The sequence below is a fragment of the Apodemus sylvaticus genome, chromosome 12 (genome assembly GCF_947179515.1).
Source record: "Apodemus sylvaticus chromosome 12, mApoSyl1.1, whole genome shotgun sequence".
Lineage (NCBI taxonomy): Eukaryota > Metazoa > Chordata > Mammalia > Rodentia > Muridae > Apodemus > Apodemus sylvaticus.
Genome location: NC_067483.1, coordinates 54,109,583 through 54,127,045, shown reverse-complemented (window position 1 = coordinate 54,127,045; position 17,463 = coordinate 54,109,583). Strand labels below are relative to the sequence as shown.

Below are 17,463 nucleotides of genomic sequence, written 5' to 3'. Positions count from 1 at the left end.
ATGTTGATATCTCTTTAGGAATTAATTTTTATGACAATCATATTGAAGACAGGTTTTAGCTTTAGTTTCTGTAGGAAGCTGATAAACATCCTTCAGTTATTCTGCTCTTCATCAAAAGCAAGGTGCTAGATACTAGCAGTATACCTATTTGGGTTTTCAGAAAAGATGATCAAAAGGAACCCTTAGCTGTTTCCATTAAAAAGTCCTGGTGAGTTTTCCCCAGGATCCTACAAACTATATCAAATAGAACTCATTTCATGGAAAAAATGAATCCCACAGCACTTCTTGTTAATAACTGTTCAGCTACAAAATTTTATTGGTATCTTTTTATGTTCCCTCTAGAGGATGTAATGCACAAAAGCATTGCCACGGAACATATAAAATTACAAATGAAATTTATTGTAAAAAGTAGAATGTCTTCTAGACTGGTGTCAGTATTTATTTCATTCATAAACCAAAACTGTAGTATAATATATTCATTGTCAGCAAGTTCATGTGTGTAAATTGCCATCCAACGTTATTGACTGATATAAGACAGATATTGAAAAGACAATTTAAATTTACTTTTCCAAACATAAACTTCCACAAAAGCACTGTAAAAACTCCTTCAAGATTTTGGGTTGTGCTTGACATTTATGGTTAACTACATAATTTGGTTGTGTCATAATCCACTGTGTTTGGCAACTTGGCATTAAATGCCTGCAGAGCAGACTGAATTCTCACCACCTCACTAGTAGACAGCTTGAGTCTATGACGAAGCAAGCAAGAAAACAGATCCAGGCGGCGCTGACCTGGTGGGGAGAGTTTATTTACACGGTCTCTTATCTCTAGTAGCTGCAAAAGTGCGGAGTCCTGGGATCCCTGAGTGTAGGGGTAATCCAGCTGCAAAATCAGGTCCCGAATGGCTTCAGGGTCAAAGTGCATGCTGTAGCCAAACACTTGTATGTTGTTGATTTTCATGTAGCCCAGGTTCCGGGATGGGTCAATAAATTCCAAAGGCTCATAGTAAATGCTCTCATTGCTATTGGGGCCATTTGCCTTGATGCGACTCCTCAGGTAGATGTGTACTGTCTCAAAAAATGTCTTCCATTTGTTTCCCAGAGTCAGTGTCCAGTTATAGCACTGCAGAGGGAGGTCCAACTTAGTCCGCTCCCAGTCTGGAAAGCTGCTCTCACTCACAGGCATAAACCAGCTCTCAGAGTGGCTGCCTCCAAAGGGGTTGACATAAACAGCCAGCACTGGCTCCAACGTGCTGTTTTTAGTTAAGCAAATCTGTAACGAGAGACCCAAGATCATGTGGACCAGACTGGACTTGTACTTGTTACTCTTCAAGGTCAGGAGCATCCGCTTTCTCCAGGAAGGATCAAACCAGCTGTTGAGGCGCATGTCATTGCTGATAAAGATAGCATGGACTTCTATTCGTCTGTCTGTTTTCTGCAACAGGTATTTCATCTCCAGGTCTTGTAGGTCAGTCTCAAAGCCAATATAATGATCGGTTGACTCAGCAACTTCAGGCTTGCAGAGTCCCTGGCTCAGCATGTAGCCCGTGTTGCAGGTGCCACACCGGGTGCGGTTGTCAGGTGCACAGGTAAGGCAGGCAGAGGCATCGCCCACAGTACAGGGCAGAAAGGCTGTGCACACTACCTGGTCATTGGGGCATGTGCAGGAATGGGTTTCCTCAGAGAAGCTTCCCAGAAGGCCATTCTCATTGCAGTAGAGAAAAGACTGGATGCGAGTGAGCCAGTAGGTTGATGTTCTAGAAATATAAAACAAAACAAATCTAAATGAATGCTTAGATCCTGTTTGAATGTGTGTGCACATGTGTCTACTGCCAAAAAGTAAATCCTAGCTTTCTACTCTCTACATATTTTGTCAGATCTACATCCAGTAATAATATAAAATAAAGATCAATTACACATGCGCACACACACACACACACACACACACACACACATACACATACACATACACACACACACACACACACACACACACACACAGAGAGAGAGAGAGAGAGAGAGAGAGAGAGAGAGAGAGGCAAACAAAACAATTTTCTATTGAATATTATTCACACCAAACCCACTAACCAAAATCCAGAAACTATTTTATTGTTTGAAACGTATTCTAAAGTACTGATGCTGGACAATGAGTCCTATGAGAAACAATTTGGTCCTGGGGGTTATATGCTTATTAATGAGTTTATTCTGTTGTCACAGAGAATAAATTGCTGCAATCCCATACAAAAACCAAAAATATCAATCAGACCCTTCAAAGCTCCCAGGGACTAAACCCCACACTAGAGTATACACATCAGAGGACACATGGCTCCAGCTGGATATGTAGCAGAGGATAGCCTTATCAGGCATCACTGGAAAAGGGTCACGTTGGTCCTCTGGAGACTCCAAGCATAGGGAAGGCTAGAGCACTGAGGCAGGAGTGGATATATGGGTGGGTGGGGGAGCACCCTCATAGAGGCACCTGAGAGGGAAGTGGATAGTGTCTTTGTGGAGGGGAAATTCTAAGGGGAATAACATTTGAAATGTAAATAAATAAAATAACCAATAACCAATAAAGAACAAGTTTAACCTCTAGGATAGAGAGCAACAGTACCACCACCAATAACATGAACAGCAATAACTACAGAAATACACTCCAGCCCGCTTGCCCATGGATTTTGAGTACCATGGCTATAGAACTATGAGATAATTGCTATTATTATTCCTTCATTATTCTTTTGCCAATCTGTAGCATTCTGTTTTAGTAATGACAAATGGACTAAGACATTTTATTTTTGAGTTTTTAAAGACTTTTATAGTGAACTCTAAAAAACAAACTCTTCTACAAGTATGCCCAAATGTTGCAAATTAAAGTTATAAGTCTCTGTGTAATAGGCTGGAGGTACAGACAGTAATTCACACATTTATTCTATTCTCTTTCTTTCACTCCATTCTTCTTCTCTCTTTCCTCTCATTTTCTTTTCTTTAAGCTCTCTTTTCTTTCTTCCCTTTTCTCCCTCTATCTCTCGCCCTTCACTTTTTCTTCCATCTTTTCCTCCCCCTCTTCCTTTCCTCCATTTTCTACTGGGTTATTTAGTTCTGTACATGTCTCTAATCCCACCTGAATTGAAGATTTTATTTGCTTCCCTGAAACCAAAGCATAAATTCTTAGCGCAGACTTATCTTTCACTTTAAACTCTAATCATGTTTGAAATCATAAGAACAAATAAATCAGCCTAAGGCTAAAAACTGAGACCATAATAGTAGTGTGCTGTAAAAAGAAATGTAGGAATATTGAGAGAAAACAATTACTTTCTCAGCTTTTAAACTTTTTCCACCCAATATTTATTTTGTTTGTCTTTCCACAGACATGCTGAGAAGAGTGTGTTCATATTCTTGCTTTTCAGCATGTCGTCTATAAATACAGAAACGTCAGTATTCAGTCAAACCCTGCACCTGCCCCAGAGAGGGAATAAGGAGAGCTTTGCCCCACAGCCTCTTATCCTTTCTTCCCACTAACTACCCTTTGGCTACTCAGCTAGATGTTATTAGGTAAGAGGTATCTTTCAAAGAAAAATAAATCCAATAATCTTTCTTTTTCTTTAACTTTCAGTGAAATCTTGGTGAAAGTAGATGTCAAAATTGGATATTAAGCAAGTTTCAACTTTGCCCAGTAGATGTTTCAGATGTATTCAAAATTCACAAAAAAACTTTCCCCAACAAATTAAATTTTTGTTTTGCTATATAATTGTGTAACTTTTAAATGTTTTGAAATAAGTATCTTCAAAATTCCAGTATAGGTTATGTTTTTAATATTTTTCTTTTTTTTAACTAAAATGTAAAGCAAATAAATAACCGTCTTTTTGTTGATGTATATTTTCAAGTTCATTTGTACACATAGACTCCCTGGATCAGTTAAACCATGATTTAGTTTCCAAACACTCATTCCAAAATTCCCAGTCACGCCCCACCACTTTCCATCCCTTTCTGTTGCTATGCCTCAGACCCCAATGAAGGCAGACACCTGATTCTCAGGAGCATGCCACACCAGTCAAAACAACAGGTCCAGGGCATGACAGTTTGAAGAAGGTGTGCATTACAAGGTAGTCAGAAAATACAGATAAGTAAACTCATGCATAGACTCCCTCTGTACTAGATACCAGACTTGACTCCAGAGTCATAGACAGGTACCCCACCATTGGCCCTTATCCACTTAGTCAGTGCCCACAAACTCCACTCCCTTCCTTTATCACAGTATTCCAAACACTGGCTTAAATGCTAGTGTAAATGCACAGTAAACAATAGTCAGGGCAATATGTCACCACCAGAGACCTGCTACCTAGGACAGCAAGATATGAATATTCCAACACTGTTAAAGCACAAGTCAATGGCCTGAAATCCAACTTCATAGAGATGAAAAGTGTTTTCAAAGAGAAGATTATAAACAATCACTAAAGAAATCTAGGAAAAGACAAGTAAAAATTTGGAGGAAATCAATGAATCCCTTAAAGGATGCAAAGAAAGCAAGGAAAAATAAAACAAACAGGTGAAAATGACCTAGATTAAAAATCTAGATAAGCAAGCAGAAACAACAGCCACAGGCATCACCATCAGAAGACAAGAGATGAAAGAAAGAGTCTCAAGCATTGGAGATCCAAAAGAAGAGACAGATTCATTGATCAAATAAAATGTTATATCTAAAAGATTCCTAATACAAAACATTCAGGAAATTTGAGGCACTATGAAAAGGCCAAATCTGAAAACTATAGGAGTAGAAGAAGGGAAAGAACCCCAGCTGAAAAACTCAGAAAGTATATTTTAAAAAAAATAACAGAAGAAAATTTTCTAACATCCAGGAATTTCTGTAAATGGACCAGTAAAAGATGTTTCCTCACAATAGAATAATCACAACAATAACATATAGAAAAAAGGACTATTAAAAGTTGTAAGGGTAAAGGCCAAAAAGACATATAAAGGCAGACCTATTAGAATTATACCCAACTTCTTAATGAAGATTTTAAAAGCCCAATGCCTTGGACAGATATCTTGCAGCCACTATGAGACCACGGATGCCAGCATAAGCAACTATACTCAGAAAAACTTCCAATCACTGTAGATGGAGAAAACAAGGCATTTGATAACAAAGCCCAATTTAAACAATTTATCTCCACAAATCCTACCTTACAGAAGTTGCTACAAAGAAAACTCCAATCAAGGGAGGTTAACTATACCTATGAAAATATATGCAATAAATCGCACATTACTTAAACTCAAAAAAGGGAAATATACAAACATACAAATATAACAATACACCAATCCACACACACACAAACATATATAGTACCACCATTGTCACCACCACCACCACTACCAAAATAACAAAAGTTAACAGTCATTGGCTATTAACATATCTCAATATTAATGGAATCAATTCCCCAGTAAAAAGACAAAGGCTAATAGACTGGATAAAGAAACAGAATCCCAGACTCTGCTGCACACAAGAAACAAACCTCAATATAAAAAAATAGACAGACATTACCTCAGAATAAAATGATTGAAAAAATTTTCCAAGTTAATGCTCTTAAGAAGCAAGCTGGCTTAGATATTATTCTAATATTTAACAAAACAGACTTCAAACCAAATTAATCAAACATGATATAGAATTAATCGAACATCATATACATCAAAGGAAAAATCCACCAGGATGATATTTTAATTCTTAACATTCATGCTCCAAATACAAGGACACACACATTGATGAAAGAAACATTACTAAAATTTAAATCCCATATTGCACCTCAGACTTTAATAGAGGGAGACTTCCATTCTCGTTCTCATTAATGAAGAGATTATCCAGACAAAAACTTACCTGAGGGGGAAAATCTATTAAGTAAACCTAAAAGTATCTATGGAGCATTTTAATCAAATGAGAGTATACCTTCTTCTCATCAGACATAAAGTGTTCACTAAAATTTTAATAACTCAGTCACAGAGCAAGTCCCAATACACAAAAGGAAATTGAAATAACACACTGTATTCTAATTGGTTAACAAGGATTAATGCTGGATCTCAACAACAGAAACAACAGAAAAACTGCAAACTCATGAAAACTGAACATGTTCCTATTGAATAACTACTAGTTCAAGTCAGAAATTTAAAAAATGGAGTTAAATACTTCCAAGAATTTAATGAAAATGAATGTACAGCATACCTAAACTTAAGTACAACATAGAACCAGTGATAAGAGGAAAAGGAAAACTCATAGCACTAAGTGCCTTTACAAAGCAATTGGAGAGTCTCATATTAGCAAGTTATCACAGTTGAATATCCTAGAAAAAGAAGAATGAGGAAGAGAAGTAGGAGGAAGAGGAGGAGAAGAAGGAGAAAAGGAGAAGGAGGAGAAAAGGAGAAGAAAGAGGAAGAGAAGAAGAAGAAGAAGAAGAAGAAGAAGAAGAAGAAGAAGAAGAAGAAGAAGAAGAAGAAGAAGAAGAAGAAGAAGAAGAAGAAGAAGAAGAAAAGGAGGAGGACAAGGAGGAGGAGGAAAGGAGGAAGAAGAGGAGGAAGAGAAGGAGGAAGAAGAAGAAACATACCCAACAGAAGTAAACAGCAGAAAATAATCAAGTTGAGATCTGAGATCAATAAAATAGAAACAAAGCGAACAACACAGGTAATAAGAGAAACAAATAGTTGACTCTTTGAGAAAATCAATAAGATAGACAAACTCTTATCCCAACTAACTAAAAGGCAGCAAACATCCATATAAAAAATCAGAAACACGGGGGGACATAACAGCAGACACTGAAGAAATTCAAAGAATCATTAGATTATATTTTAAAAAATCTGTACCCCACGAAATTGGAAAATCTAAAAGAAATAGACAATTGTCTTAATAGATGCCAGTCACCAAAGTCAAATCAAGATTAGATTAAAATTTTTCATAGACCTATAAACCTTAAGGATATATAAGCAGTTATTAAAAGTTTCTCAACAACAAAAAGGCCTAGAGCCAGAGGGTTGTTGCACAAATTATACCAGACGTTCAAAGAAGAGCTAATATCAGTACTCCAATATTCCACAAAATAGAAACTGAAAGACTATTGCCAAATTCATTTCGTGAGGCCACAGTCAACTAATAATCATACCACACAATGATTCAACAAAGAAAGAGAATTTCAGACCAATTTCTCTTGTGAACATTGATGTAGAAATACTAAATAAAAAACTTGCAAAATGATTCCAAGAACACATTATAAAGCACATGCACCACAATCAAGTAGATTTATGCCAGTGATACAGGGCTGATTCAACATATTAAAAGTCTACCAATGCAATTTACAATTTAATCAAACAGAAAGGAAAAACAGAACACACAATCTTCTTACTTTATATTCAAAAAGCCTTTGACAATATTGAACAACAATTCATGATAAAAGTCTTTGAGACATCAGGGATACAAGGACATAACTAAACATATTAAAGAAAATTTACAGTCAGTGATAATCAACAACAATTAATTGGGGAGAAACTCAAAGCAATTCCACTAAAATTAGGTACAAGAAAAGGCTGACTTTTCTTTCCATATTTACTCAATGTAGTACTCAATGTAGTCTAGCTAGAGCAATAATACGACTAAAGGAGATAATGGGGTTACACATTGGAAAGGAAGAAGTCAGAGTATCTCTATTTACAGAGGAGAAGGGAGTATACATAATGTCTGCTAATATTTTACCAAGGAACTCCTATAGCTCATAAACATCTTCAGTGAAGCATCAGGATACAAATTTAACTAAAATTAAAAATCATTAGCCCTGCTTTATATAAATGAGAAAGCGGTAAGAAAAAAATCAAGTAAAAAATCACGTTTTACAATAGTCACAAGTAATATAAAATATCTTGGGGGTAACTCTAATCAAGTAAGTGAAAGAATTGTGTGTTATATAAACTTTAAAACTTTGATGAAGGTAATTGAAGAATATATCAGAAAATGCAAGTGACCACAATCTCCATTAACCACATTTCCGTGACCACAGATAACTAGGATTAACATGTTATAAATGTCCATCCTACCAAAATCCATGTACTGATTCAACACAATCCACATCAAAATTAGATCTATAGATTTTGAAAGAACAATACTCAACTTGATCTATAAAAATACTAGGACAGCTAAAACAGTCCTACATAATGAAAAGAATTTGGAGGTATCCCATCCCTGCATTTAAGCTGTACTACTGGAGTAGTAATCAAAACTGTAAGATATTGGCATGAACACAGACATATTCATCAATGGAAGCAAATCAAAGATTCAGACATAAATACACATGTATGCGGACACCTGGTCTTTGATTCAAAAATGCAGAAGCATACAACAGAAAAAGAAAACATTCTGAACAAATGGTGCTGGTCTCACTGGTTGTAGGTATGTAGAAGAATGCAAATGTATGTCTATCAAAGTAAAAATAAAAATGAAGAAAATCAGTTCATAGAATAAAGGGAGAATGAAATGGTTGAAGAAAAGATTGAGAGGAGGGAAGATCAAAAAGAATCAAATTGTAAGAAAAAATATGGATTGTGGAAAAGTAAAGACGCTTGGAAACTAACTCAGGAAAAGGAAAATATTAGGTACACAGACACTGTAAAAGGAGAAAAATCCCTGGCCTATTAGGGAAAGTGTTCTGTAAAAAAATTTTTCACAAAGCTTATAGAGAAAAGCATTACAAAAAGAAAAACTAATTATTAAGTAAATCCAAATCTATTTAGGCATAAAAATATTAGTTAACAACCAAGGAACACTTAAATGATTTGTGAATTATCTTTTATATTAACTTCGGAAGATAAATCTTTTGTCATAAGGCAAAACTAAATCCTAGCTTAATAAGAAAATTCTATTGTATTCCACCAATAAGAGTTTACTGTTTCATGAAAACCTCACACAAAAGCCAGTCACAGTTTTTTGCAACCACTAAAAATCAATGCTAAAATATTCTTCATGGTTATTAGCAATGTTTTAGTACAATATAAAAATTGAATTCTGAAACATACAATTTATTGCCTTAGTGGTGGCATACACCTATTGAAATTAAAATGGAGATAAACTTATAAAATAAACTATAAACATTATTTATAAATATTATATTTTTGATTTTAATAAAATGCTGAAGGAGTATTAAAAGTGTCTGATATTATAGAAGGAGAACTGTCTAACTGATGAACATGGGAAAAACATGCATTTATTGACATATAAGACAGCAGCAAAGACACAAAAATTAATTATATTATTTGTGGTGTAATGGTCAAAATGCAGGAAGCTGGTTTAAAGGAATTTTTAGGGATCAACTACCAATTTTGGAACCTATTTTATTTACCATGTATGAAAAATAAGAACAAAATAAGACAGAGTGATGTTTTAAGAATCAAAGTATGTTGATAATGGAGTAGATAGAGTACATGCTCACAGAATTAACAGGAAAAATGTAAAATCTTATTCTCTGATCAGTACAGTTGTTACACCCTCATCATTTAAAGAAGTGCCATTGTAGGCAGTTTCATTATTATAACAGCAGTTTCCCCAGAAAAATGAGCATTTTCATTTCTCCTTAACAATTCATATCTTCATGATTAATTTTACACGCTATTCCTACTTTACAATTTTACTGCAATAGGAAGCCTTTTATTAACTGAACTGAAATCCAAGGTGCATGCTGGCATCATGTGATGATTTCAAGGCCCTCAAAAGTTTGTGCAAACAGCATAGCTCGATTCCTGAGCATACATTGCAGAAGCTAATAGTTTTCACTGAGGTATTAGAACATCGGTTGATACAAAAACAATTACCTCTTCTTGGGGTTAAATCCTCTCTTGAGCACTAATAATCTTATTTCAGAGGTCTTTTATTCCAGCATTCTAATCCTTTATTGCTTTTCAAATCTGTGCAACATGTATCTGAAATTTTAAACCTAAATAATGTAATTTCCATATCTCTTTGAAATTAAGGATTACTCTTTCGGGAAGGCCATTTCACTTTAGCTTTCATAGATTTGTCCTTCTCAGGCCCTAATACCTTAAACTAAATATAAATTCTGGGGATTAAACACCCACAGCCATTTAAACAATCGTAAGCTGATTGTTAGCTCAGTCACACACTGATCAGGTTGTATAATGTGCTGTCACACTCTGTCCTCACTCCATTGCACTGAACATCTCAGCCTTGGCAGTGCTGCCCAGGCCTCAGGCTCATACAACTGACACAGGACAATTTTGCTCTTGGGCATAATTTTACACTCTGAGGAAAGCAAATTTTATTTTCAAACTATCCTCTTTCACAGTGAATTTTAAACACACACACACACACACACAGACACACACACACACACACGGGGTGGGGGGCAGACAGAAAGACAGACAGATGCAGAAAGCCAAAGAGAAAGAAAGACAGAGATAGGGAGGGAAGGAAGAATGGAGGGAGAGGTGGAGATAAGGAGAGATTGAAAGTGGGAGAGGAAGGGTCAGAGGGAGGGAAGAAGGGAAGGAGGCAGGAAGGGAGATAGAGACAGAGACTGGGATTGAGACAGAATTGAAGACATCATTTCTCTTTCAGACAGTATGACCTGAGAGTGGCATTCATGGAACTTTTCTCATATTTTATCTGATCTGTGTTTTGGACCTAAATTTGAAAACATTACGAATAAAATGGAGACTTTTAGTATAAAGAACAGCTATAAATGTATTTAATGCTTTACAGATATGTTCATAAGTTACAAAATGAAGTTACTGATAAAATAAAAACTTCAGTATGTGAAATATCAATTTTAAGTTAAATAAAGAAACAATTACATAAGATATTATTGAATATAATACTGTCTAATCAACATTCTAGAGACAATATCGATGATTGTGTAAGTGATCATGACAGAATTCCTGGAACAATAATAATCATATATAACTGGATATTTTATGGAAATTTTATAAAATATAAAATTTTTATATAAATGGCCTAGGTATATGGGTATATCAATTTGTCTTTAATAAGACCTTTGTAAATCACTATTAATATTTTTGTAATATAAACAAACCTTTAAATATATGAATTTAAAATTTCTGGGGATGAGACTGTTGACCCATTATGGAACACCTTGCTGATCATGTGGTATTGACTGCATTAGAGGTAGAACACTTCTTCTGTTGAGGGACTTCTAGGTTCTTTCCAGCTTCTAGCTATTACAAATAGGGCTTCTATGAACATAGTACAGCATGTATGCTTATTACATGCTGGGTCCTCTGGTAGTATTATGTTCTAGTTTTCTTAGTAACCGCCAGAATGATTTCCAGAGTCTTGCAACCCCACCAGCAGTGGAGGGTTGTTCCTCTTTCTCCACATCCTCACCAGCACCTATTTTTTCCTGAGTTTTTGATCTTAGCCATTCTGACTGGTGTGAAGTGAAATCTCAGGGTTGTTTTGATTTGCATTTCTCTGATGACTAAGGATGCTGAACACTTCTTTAGGTGTTTCACAGGCATTCAGTATTCCTCTGATGAAAATTCTTTGTTTAGCTCTGTACCCCATTTTTTAATAGGGCTATTTGGCTCTCTGGAGTCTATCTTCTTGAGTTCTTTGTATATCTTGGATATCAGCCCTCTGTCAGATATAGGATTGGTAAAGATCTTTTCCCAATTTGTTAGTTTCCATTTTGTCCTTTTGACAGTGTCCTTTGCCTTACAGAAACTTTGTAATTTTATGAGGTCACATTTGTCAATTCTTGATCTGTTAGAGCATAAGCTAACAGAGGAATGTATACATAAAATGTGGTATATTTACACTATGGAATACTGTTCAGCTATTAAAAACAATGAATTCATGAAATTCTTAGGCAAGTGGGTGGAACTGGAGAATGTCATCCTGAGTAAGGTGACCCAGTCACAAAGAACACACATGGTGTGCACTCACTGATAAGTGGATATTAGCCCAGAAGCTTGCAATACCTAGGAAACAATTCACATGTCAAATGATGTCCAAGAAGAAGGAAGGAGAGGCCCCTGGTCCTAGAATGGCTCAATGCAACAATGTAGGGGAATACCAGGATAGGGAAGCAGGAAGGGGTTGAGTGGAGAACAAGGAGAGGGAAGACTTATGGGACTTTCAGGGAGGGGGATCCTGGAAAGGGGAAATCATTTGAAATGTAAATAAAGAATTTATCGAATAAAAAGAAAGGTAGAACACTTTTAAAACAGTCTATAACATGTAAATTATAAATGGAATTTCAAATAAAATAAAACTTTAATCATAATCAAGAAAATATAAGAAAACATCTTACTAGAAATACAGGGTTGGAATGTAATTTTACCAACAAGAAAATTGTATTGATATGTAGACAACATCCAATATAATATAAAATAACAAACACAATGAAATTGTATGGGATAACCTAGAAACAGAACCAATTATGTACTGTTGGATAAAGCTTCATATGAGAAAAGTGGAATAATCTCTTTTTGTAGTTGTTTGATATATGTTGCTGCATATGTATTTATATTTCAGAGAGAAGATGGAGATAAACTGCCTGGCACTTGTGGTGCACATCTTTAATCCCAGCACTTGGGAAGCAGAGCCAGGCAGATTTCTGAGTACAAGTCCAGCCTGGTCTACAGAGTGAGTTTCAGGACAGTCAGAGCTACACAGAGAAACCCTGTTTCGAAAAACAAAAACAAAAAAACAAAATAAAACAAAAAAGGAGATAAACTAAATATAGTAGAATAAATATAAATTTGCTATTCACCCAAAAATACCAGCTGAGAATTTCTTAGTGCAATCAAATTTTCACAGTTAGGTTTAATATCTGTGTACTAGTAGAAGGAGAATGCTAAATAGGCCAGGGCACAAGGTACAGGCCTATAATCACAGCTAACCATAGGTTGATGATTGAATACTGAAGTTGATAGTCATCCTTGTATAAAAAGTGAGTTCAAGTCCAGTGTAGGCACTTAGCATGACTTTTGAATGCAGATAATTCAGGAATCGGTCTGGGGATACAGATCATTTGTAGAGTAGTTGTCCAATACACACTAATACCTATGTTTAATGGAAAGAACTAAAAATATAAATATTATGTATCTGAGTCCAAGAGAAAATATATACACCATCTTCCATTCTCATTTCCTACAGACAAGGAAATTTAAAGATAGAAAATGGGTCATGCCAAAATTTAAATTGCTACCACCTCTTTGTTGTGTCTTATTGCTTAAGAATTGTTTGAAGCTGGATGTTCTGGTGCATGCCTTTAATCCAAGCACTCTGGAGGCAGCAACAAGCAGATTTCTGTGAGTTGAAGGTCAGTCTTCTTTAAAGAAAGATTTCCAGGCCATTCTAAGCTACAGGGAGAAGCCCTGCCTCAAAATTCAAAAAACAAAAATCAAAAAAAAAAAAAAACAAATCAAATAAAATCAAAACAAACAAAGAAAAAGAAAGAAAAGAAAAAAGGAAATAGATAAAAGAAAAAAGAAAAAGAAAGGAAAAAACCAACACACCTATGGTCACTTGATCTTCGACAAAGGAGCTGAAAGCATCCAGTGGAAAAAAGATAGCCTTTTCAACAAATGGTGCTAGTTCAATTGGAGGTCAAAATGCAAGAATGGTCAAGATCCATTCTTATCTCCTTGTACTAAACTCAACTCCAAATGGATCGAGGACCTCCACATAAAACCTGACACACTGAAACTAATAGAAAAGAAATTGGGGAAGACCCTTGAGAACATGAACACAGGGGAAAAGTTCCTGAATAGAATACCAATAGCTTACACTCTAAGATCAAGAATTGACAAATGGGACTTCATAAAACTACAAAGTTTCTGTAAGAAAAAGGACACTGTCAAAAGGACAAAACGTCAACCAACAGATTGGGAAAGGATCTTAACCAACCTTAAATCTGACAGAGGGCTAATATCTAATATATACAAAGAACTCAAGAAGGTAGAACCCAGAGATCCAAATAACCCCATTAAAAAGTGGGGTACAGAGCCAAACAAAGAATTTTCACATGAAGAACTTCAGAGGACTGACAAACACCTTAAGAAATGTTCACCATCATTAATCATTAGGGAAACGCAAATCAAAACAACCCTAAGATTTCACCTCATACCAGTCAGAATGGCTAAGGTCAAAAACACAGGAGACAGCAGGTGTTGACGAGGATGTGGAGAAAGAGGAGCACTCCTCCACTGCTGGTGGGATTGGAAGATGGAAATCAGTCTGGTGGTTCCTCAGAAAACTTGGCATGACACTTCCTGAGGACTTTGCAATACCACTCCTGGGCATATATCCAGAGGATTCGTCAGCATGCAATAAGGACACATGCTCCACTATGTTCATAGCAGTCCTATTTGTAGTAGCCAGAAGCTGGAAAGAACCCAGGTGTCCCTCAATGAAGGAATGGATTCAAAAAGTGTGGTATATTTACACAGTGGAGTACTATTCAGCCATTAGAAACAATGAATTCATGATATTCTTAGACAAATGGATGGAGCTGGAGAACTTCATACTAAGTGAGGTAACACAGTCTCAAAAGATCAATCATGGTATGCACTCACTGATAAGTGGATATTAGCCTAGAAACTTTGAATACCCAAGACACAATCCACATATTAAATGATGTCCAAAAAGAATGGAGGAGTGCCCCCTGGTTCTGGAAAGACTCAGTGCAACAGAATAGGGGAATTCCAGAACAGGGAAGTGGGAAGGGGTAGATGGAGGAACAGGGGGAGGGAAGAGACCTTATGAAACTTGTGGGCAGTAGGGACCCAGAAAAGGGGAAATCATTTGAAATGTAAATAAAAAATATATCAATAAAGAAAAAAATTTAAAAAAGGAAAAAAAAAGGAAAAAAAGACAAAAGAAAGAAGAAAGGCAGAGAGAACAAGGGGCTGCCAGGTGAAGGTGAGGGGAATTGGGCACAGGATCAGAACGGGAAGAGAAAGGAGGGCCAGAGAGCCAGGAGAATGAATGGGATTCTGTATCTGAGTGGGTGGGTGGTGGAATCTCTAGGCTGTCCCTGAGTCCTGGGAAAGAGGAGGCTCCCAGGAATCAATGTGAGTACCCTTCTCTGAGATGCCTAACAGTGGTGACATGGAGAAAAGAGACTGAAATATTGTAGGAGGAAATACCTTGGACAACTTTGAGGACATTTTCCAGACATCAAGAGGCCCATGCACGTATGAACTCACACAGAATAGACAAAATTTTCCAATATGAAGAATGTCAAGTGTGGGGTAATTCTCTCCATTAACCAGAAGCTTGTTGCAATTAATAACTGCAAGGAGAGGTATGATCATTTCTCTTAAAAACTGTTTTTTTTCTATCATCACTGTTGTTTTCATGTCACTTCTTTATGCTTTTCTTCAAGAGAGAGAAATAATATAAAGAGAATTATTTAGTGAGGAGTGGGTTTTATGAGGATTTGGCAAAAGTGCAAGTATGTGATCAAAATATATTATATGAAAATAGAAAAAAAATCAATTAAGAAAAGTGAGATAATTCTTCCTTAGAAATCACCAACATCTAAGCTATATAAGTTTGTTCTCAGGAAAACACACTGAATTTAAACTTTTAAGCTTGACAAAACTTAAACTCAACTAGGAAGGACAGATTTTGAATTAAGCGCTTGTCAAGATCATATTGGCCTCATTCTATGTTTGAGGAATCATCTTGATTGATCATTGACTGGAGTGGGAATGGGGAGGGACAGTGCACTGTAGGTGACACCATTCCCTAGGTAAATGCACTGTGTAAAAACTTTAGCTGAGCATGAGCCCTGCTCATGCTTTCTACTTCAGTTTCTGTCCTGATTTCTTTCTTTTACGTACTGTGACCTGGTAAAACTGTAAGTCGAAAAAATGTATTCCCCTCTACCTTGCTTTTATGCTCAGAATATTTATCACAACCAAAGAAAGTAAAGTAAAATAGTTTGCTCAACACTTAAGTTTGAATTGCATAGACAAATATTTATGAACATGTATTAAAAAACACACAAAATTTCATTTTTCTTCATAAACACCACAATGTCATCCAGAGAGTTTTATTATGTGCTCTTAAGAGAAAACAGTTCTCTATCCAAATCACATCTAAATTTTTCCTCCCTTGTCAAATTTAAACATGGATCATATTAATTCTTATGATTTTTTTAATGTTACTATCTCTGTTTGTGACTCTTCATCTAGGCTTAGGCTAATCTCTAAAAAAATAGCCCATATGAAAAAATGGCCCTTTAGGCATTTTCTTCAGATGAGGGCCACATGAGCATTATTAATTAAAAGGTAAAATAAACGCATGGGAACCCATAACATTGTTTCCTCATTCCTACAAACTACAGTTCATTCTAAAACATTAGTCATGTCAAATATCTTAGCACTCTCTAAGAGTTTTCTTACAAACACATACACATAAATCGTACACATATACAATATATGTACCTATATCATCTATATCCATTACCATATCCATCAAAATATACAACTCAATTACTATATCCATACCATAGCAATACTCATATCCTACATTGAATCATATATATCTATATCCATACCTATTGCTCATCTATATCTGATCTATATCTCTATCATATATCTATGTCTATATATACATATATCTGTATGGAGTGGTTCTGATACTTTGATTGGGAATCTGCATGTGAACACTGAAAGTACTGCTCCCCAATTTGTTTTTAATCAATCAAGAAAGATGCTAGTGGCTAATAGCTGGACAGAAGAGGTGGGACTTCCAGGTTACTTCAGGCAGGCTAAGAGACACAGGAGAAGAAAGGGGTATTGACTCTGTTTCAAATGGAGAGCCACCAGCCGTGTGAGATCTCAGGTGGAGTGGCCATTGCTGCTTCCCAGGCAGAAATTAGAAATGAAACTAAGCTGAGGGAAGATGTAGGGTGTTGAGCAAGAAGACAGTAACCAGGCAACTAAACTAAGGGCAGATTTAGAGTGCTGTGTAAAGGAAAACTCACATTAGTCGTGGGAACCTTAGAAGAACCCAGCTGCTGAGCCATAGGGCATGTTAAAAATGAGGTGTGCATGCATGTGCGTGTGTGCATGTGTGTGTGTGTGTATGTGTGTGTGTGTGTGTGTGTGTAGTGTGTGTTTCATCTATAGATCCAAGGGACCCAGGGCAGTAGCTGGTAGTATGGTCTGCCTGGAGGTTAAAGAGAGAGACATTATTTATTTTAAATTGTATTATAAATCATATACTGGTTGTAAATGTTTATAAATTATATAGTGATTACCTTAAAATGTTATTGTAAATAAAGTTACTAGTGCTAAGTAGTTGCTTGAAACTGGACAAGAGAAAAATGTCTAAACTCAATTTTCATCTAAAAGATATCTCTGAAATAATATCATCAATTCTACAGCTTTTGTAAATTTGGTTTGTGGTGGAGATGGCATCTAGTTAGAAGCATGAGTGCTATGGAGACTT

The 17,463-nt window shown here is 36.0% G+C and overlaps 1 protein-coding gene across 2 annotated transcripts in view; it reads right to left on the bottom strand.

Annotated features, from left to right (window-relative positions):
* Positions 1–639: 639 nt before the first annotated feature.
* Positions 640–17,463, bottom strand: part of Brinp3 (BMP/retinoic acid inducible neural specific 3) — a 381,590-nt gene continuing 364,766 nt past the window's right edge. For both annotated transcript variants that reach the window (XM_052200491.1, XM_052200492.1), the window contains one exon: positions 640–1,756. In XM_052200491.1, the coding sequence (XP_052056451.1) occupies positions 640–1,756 (1,117 nt within the window). The remainder of the gene's footprint in view (positions 1,757–17,463) is intronic.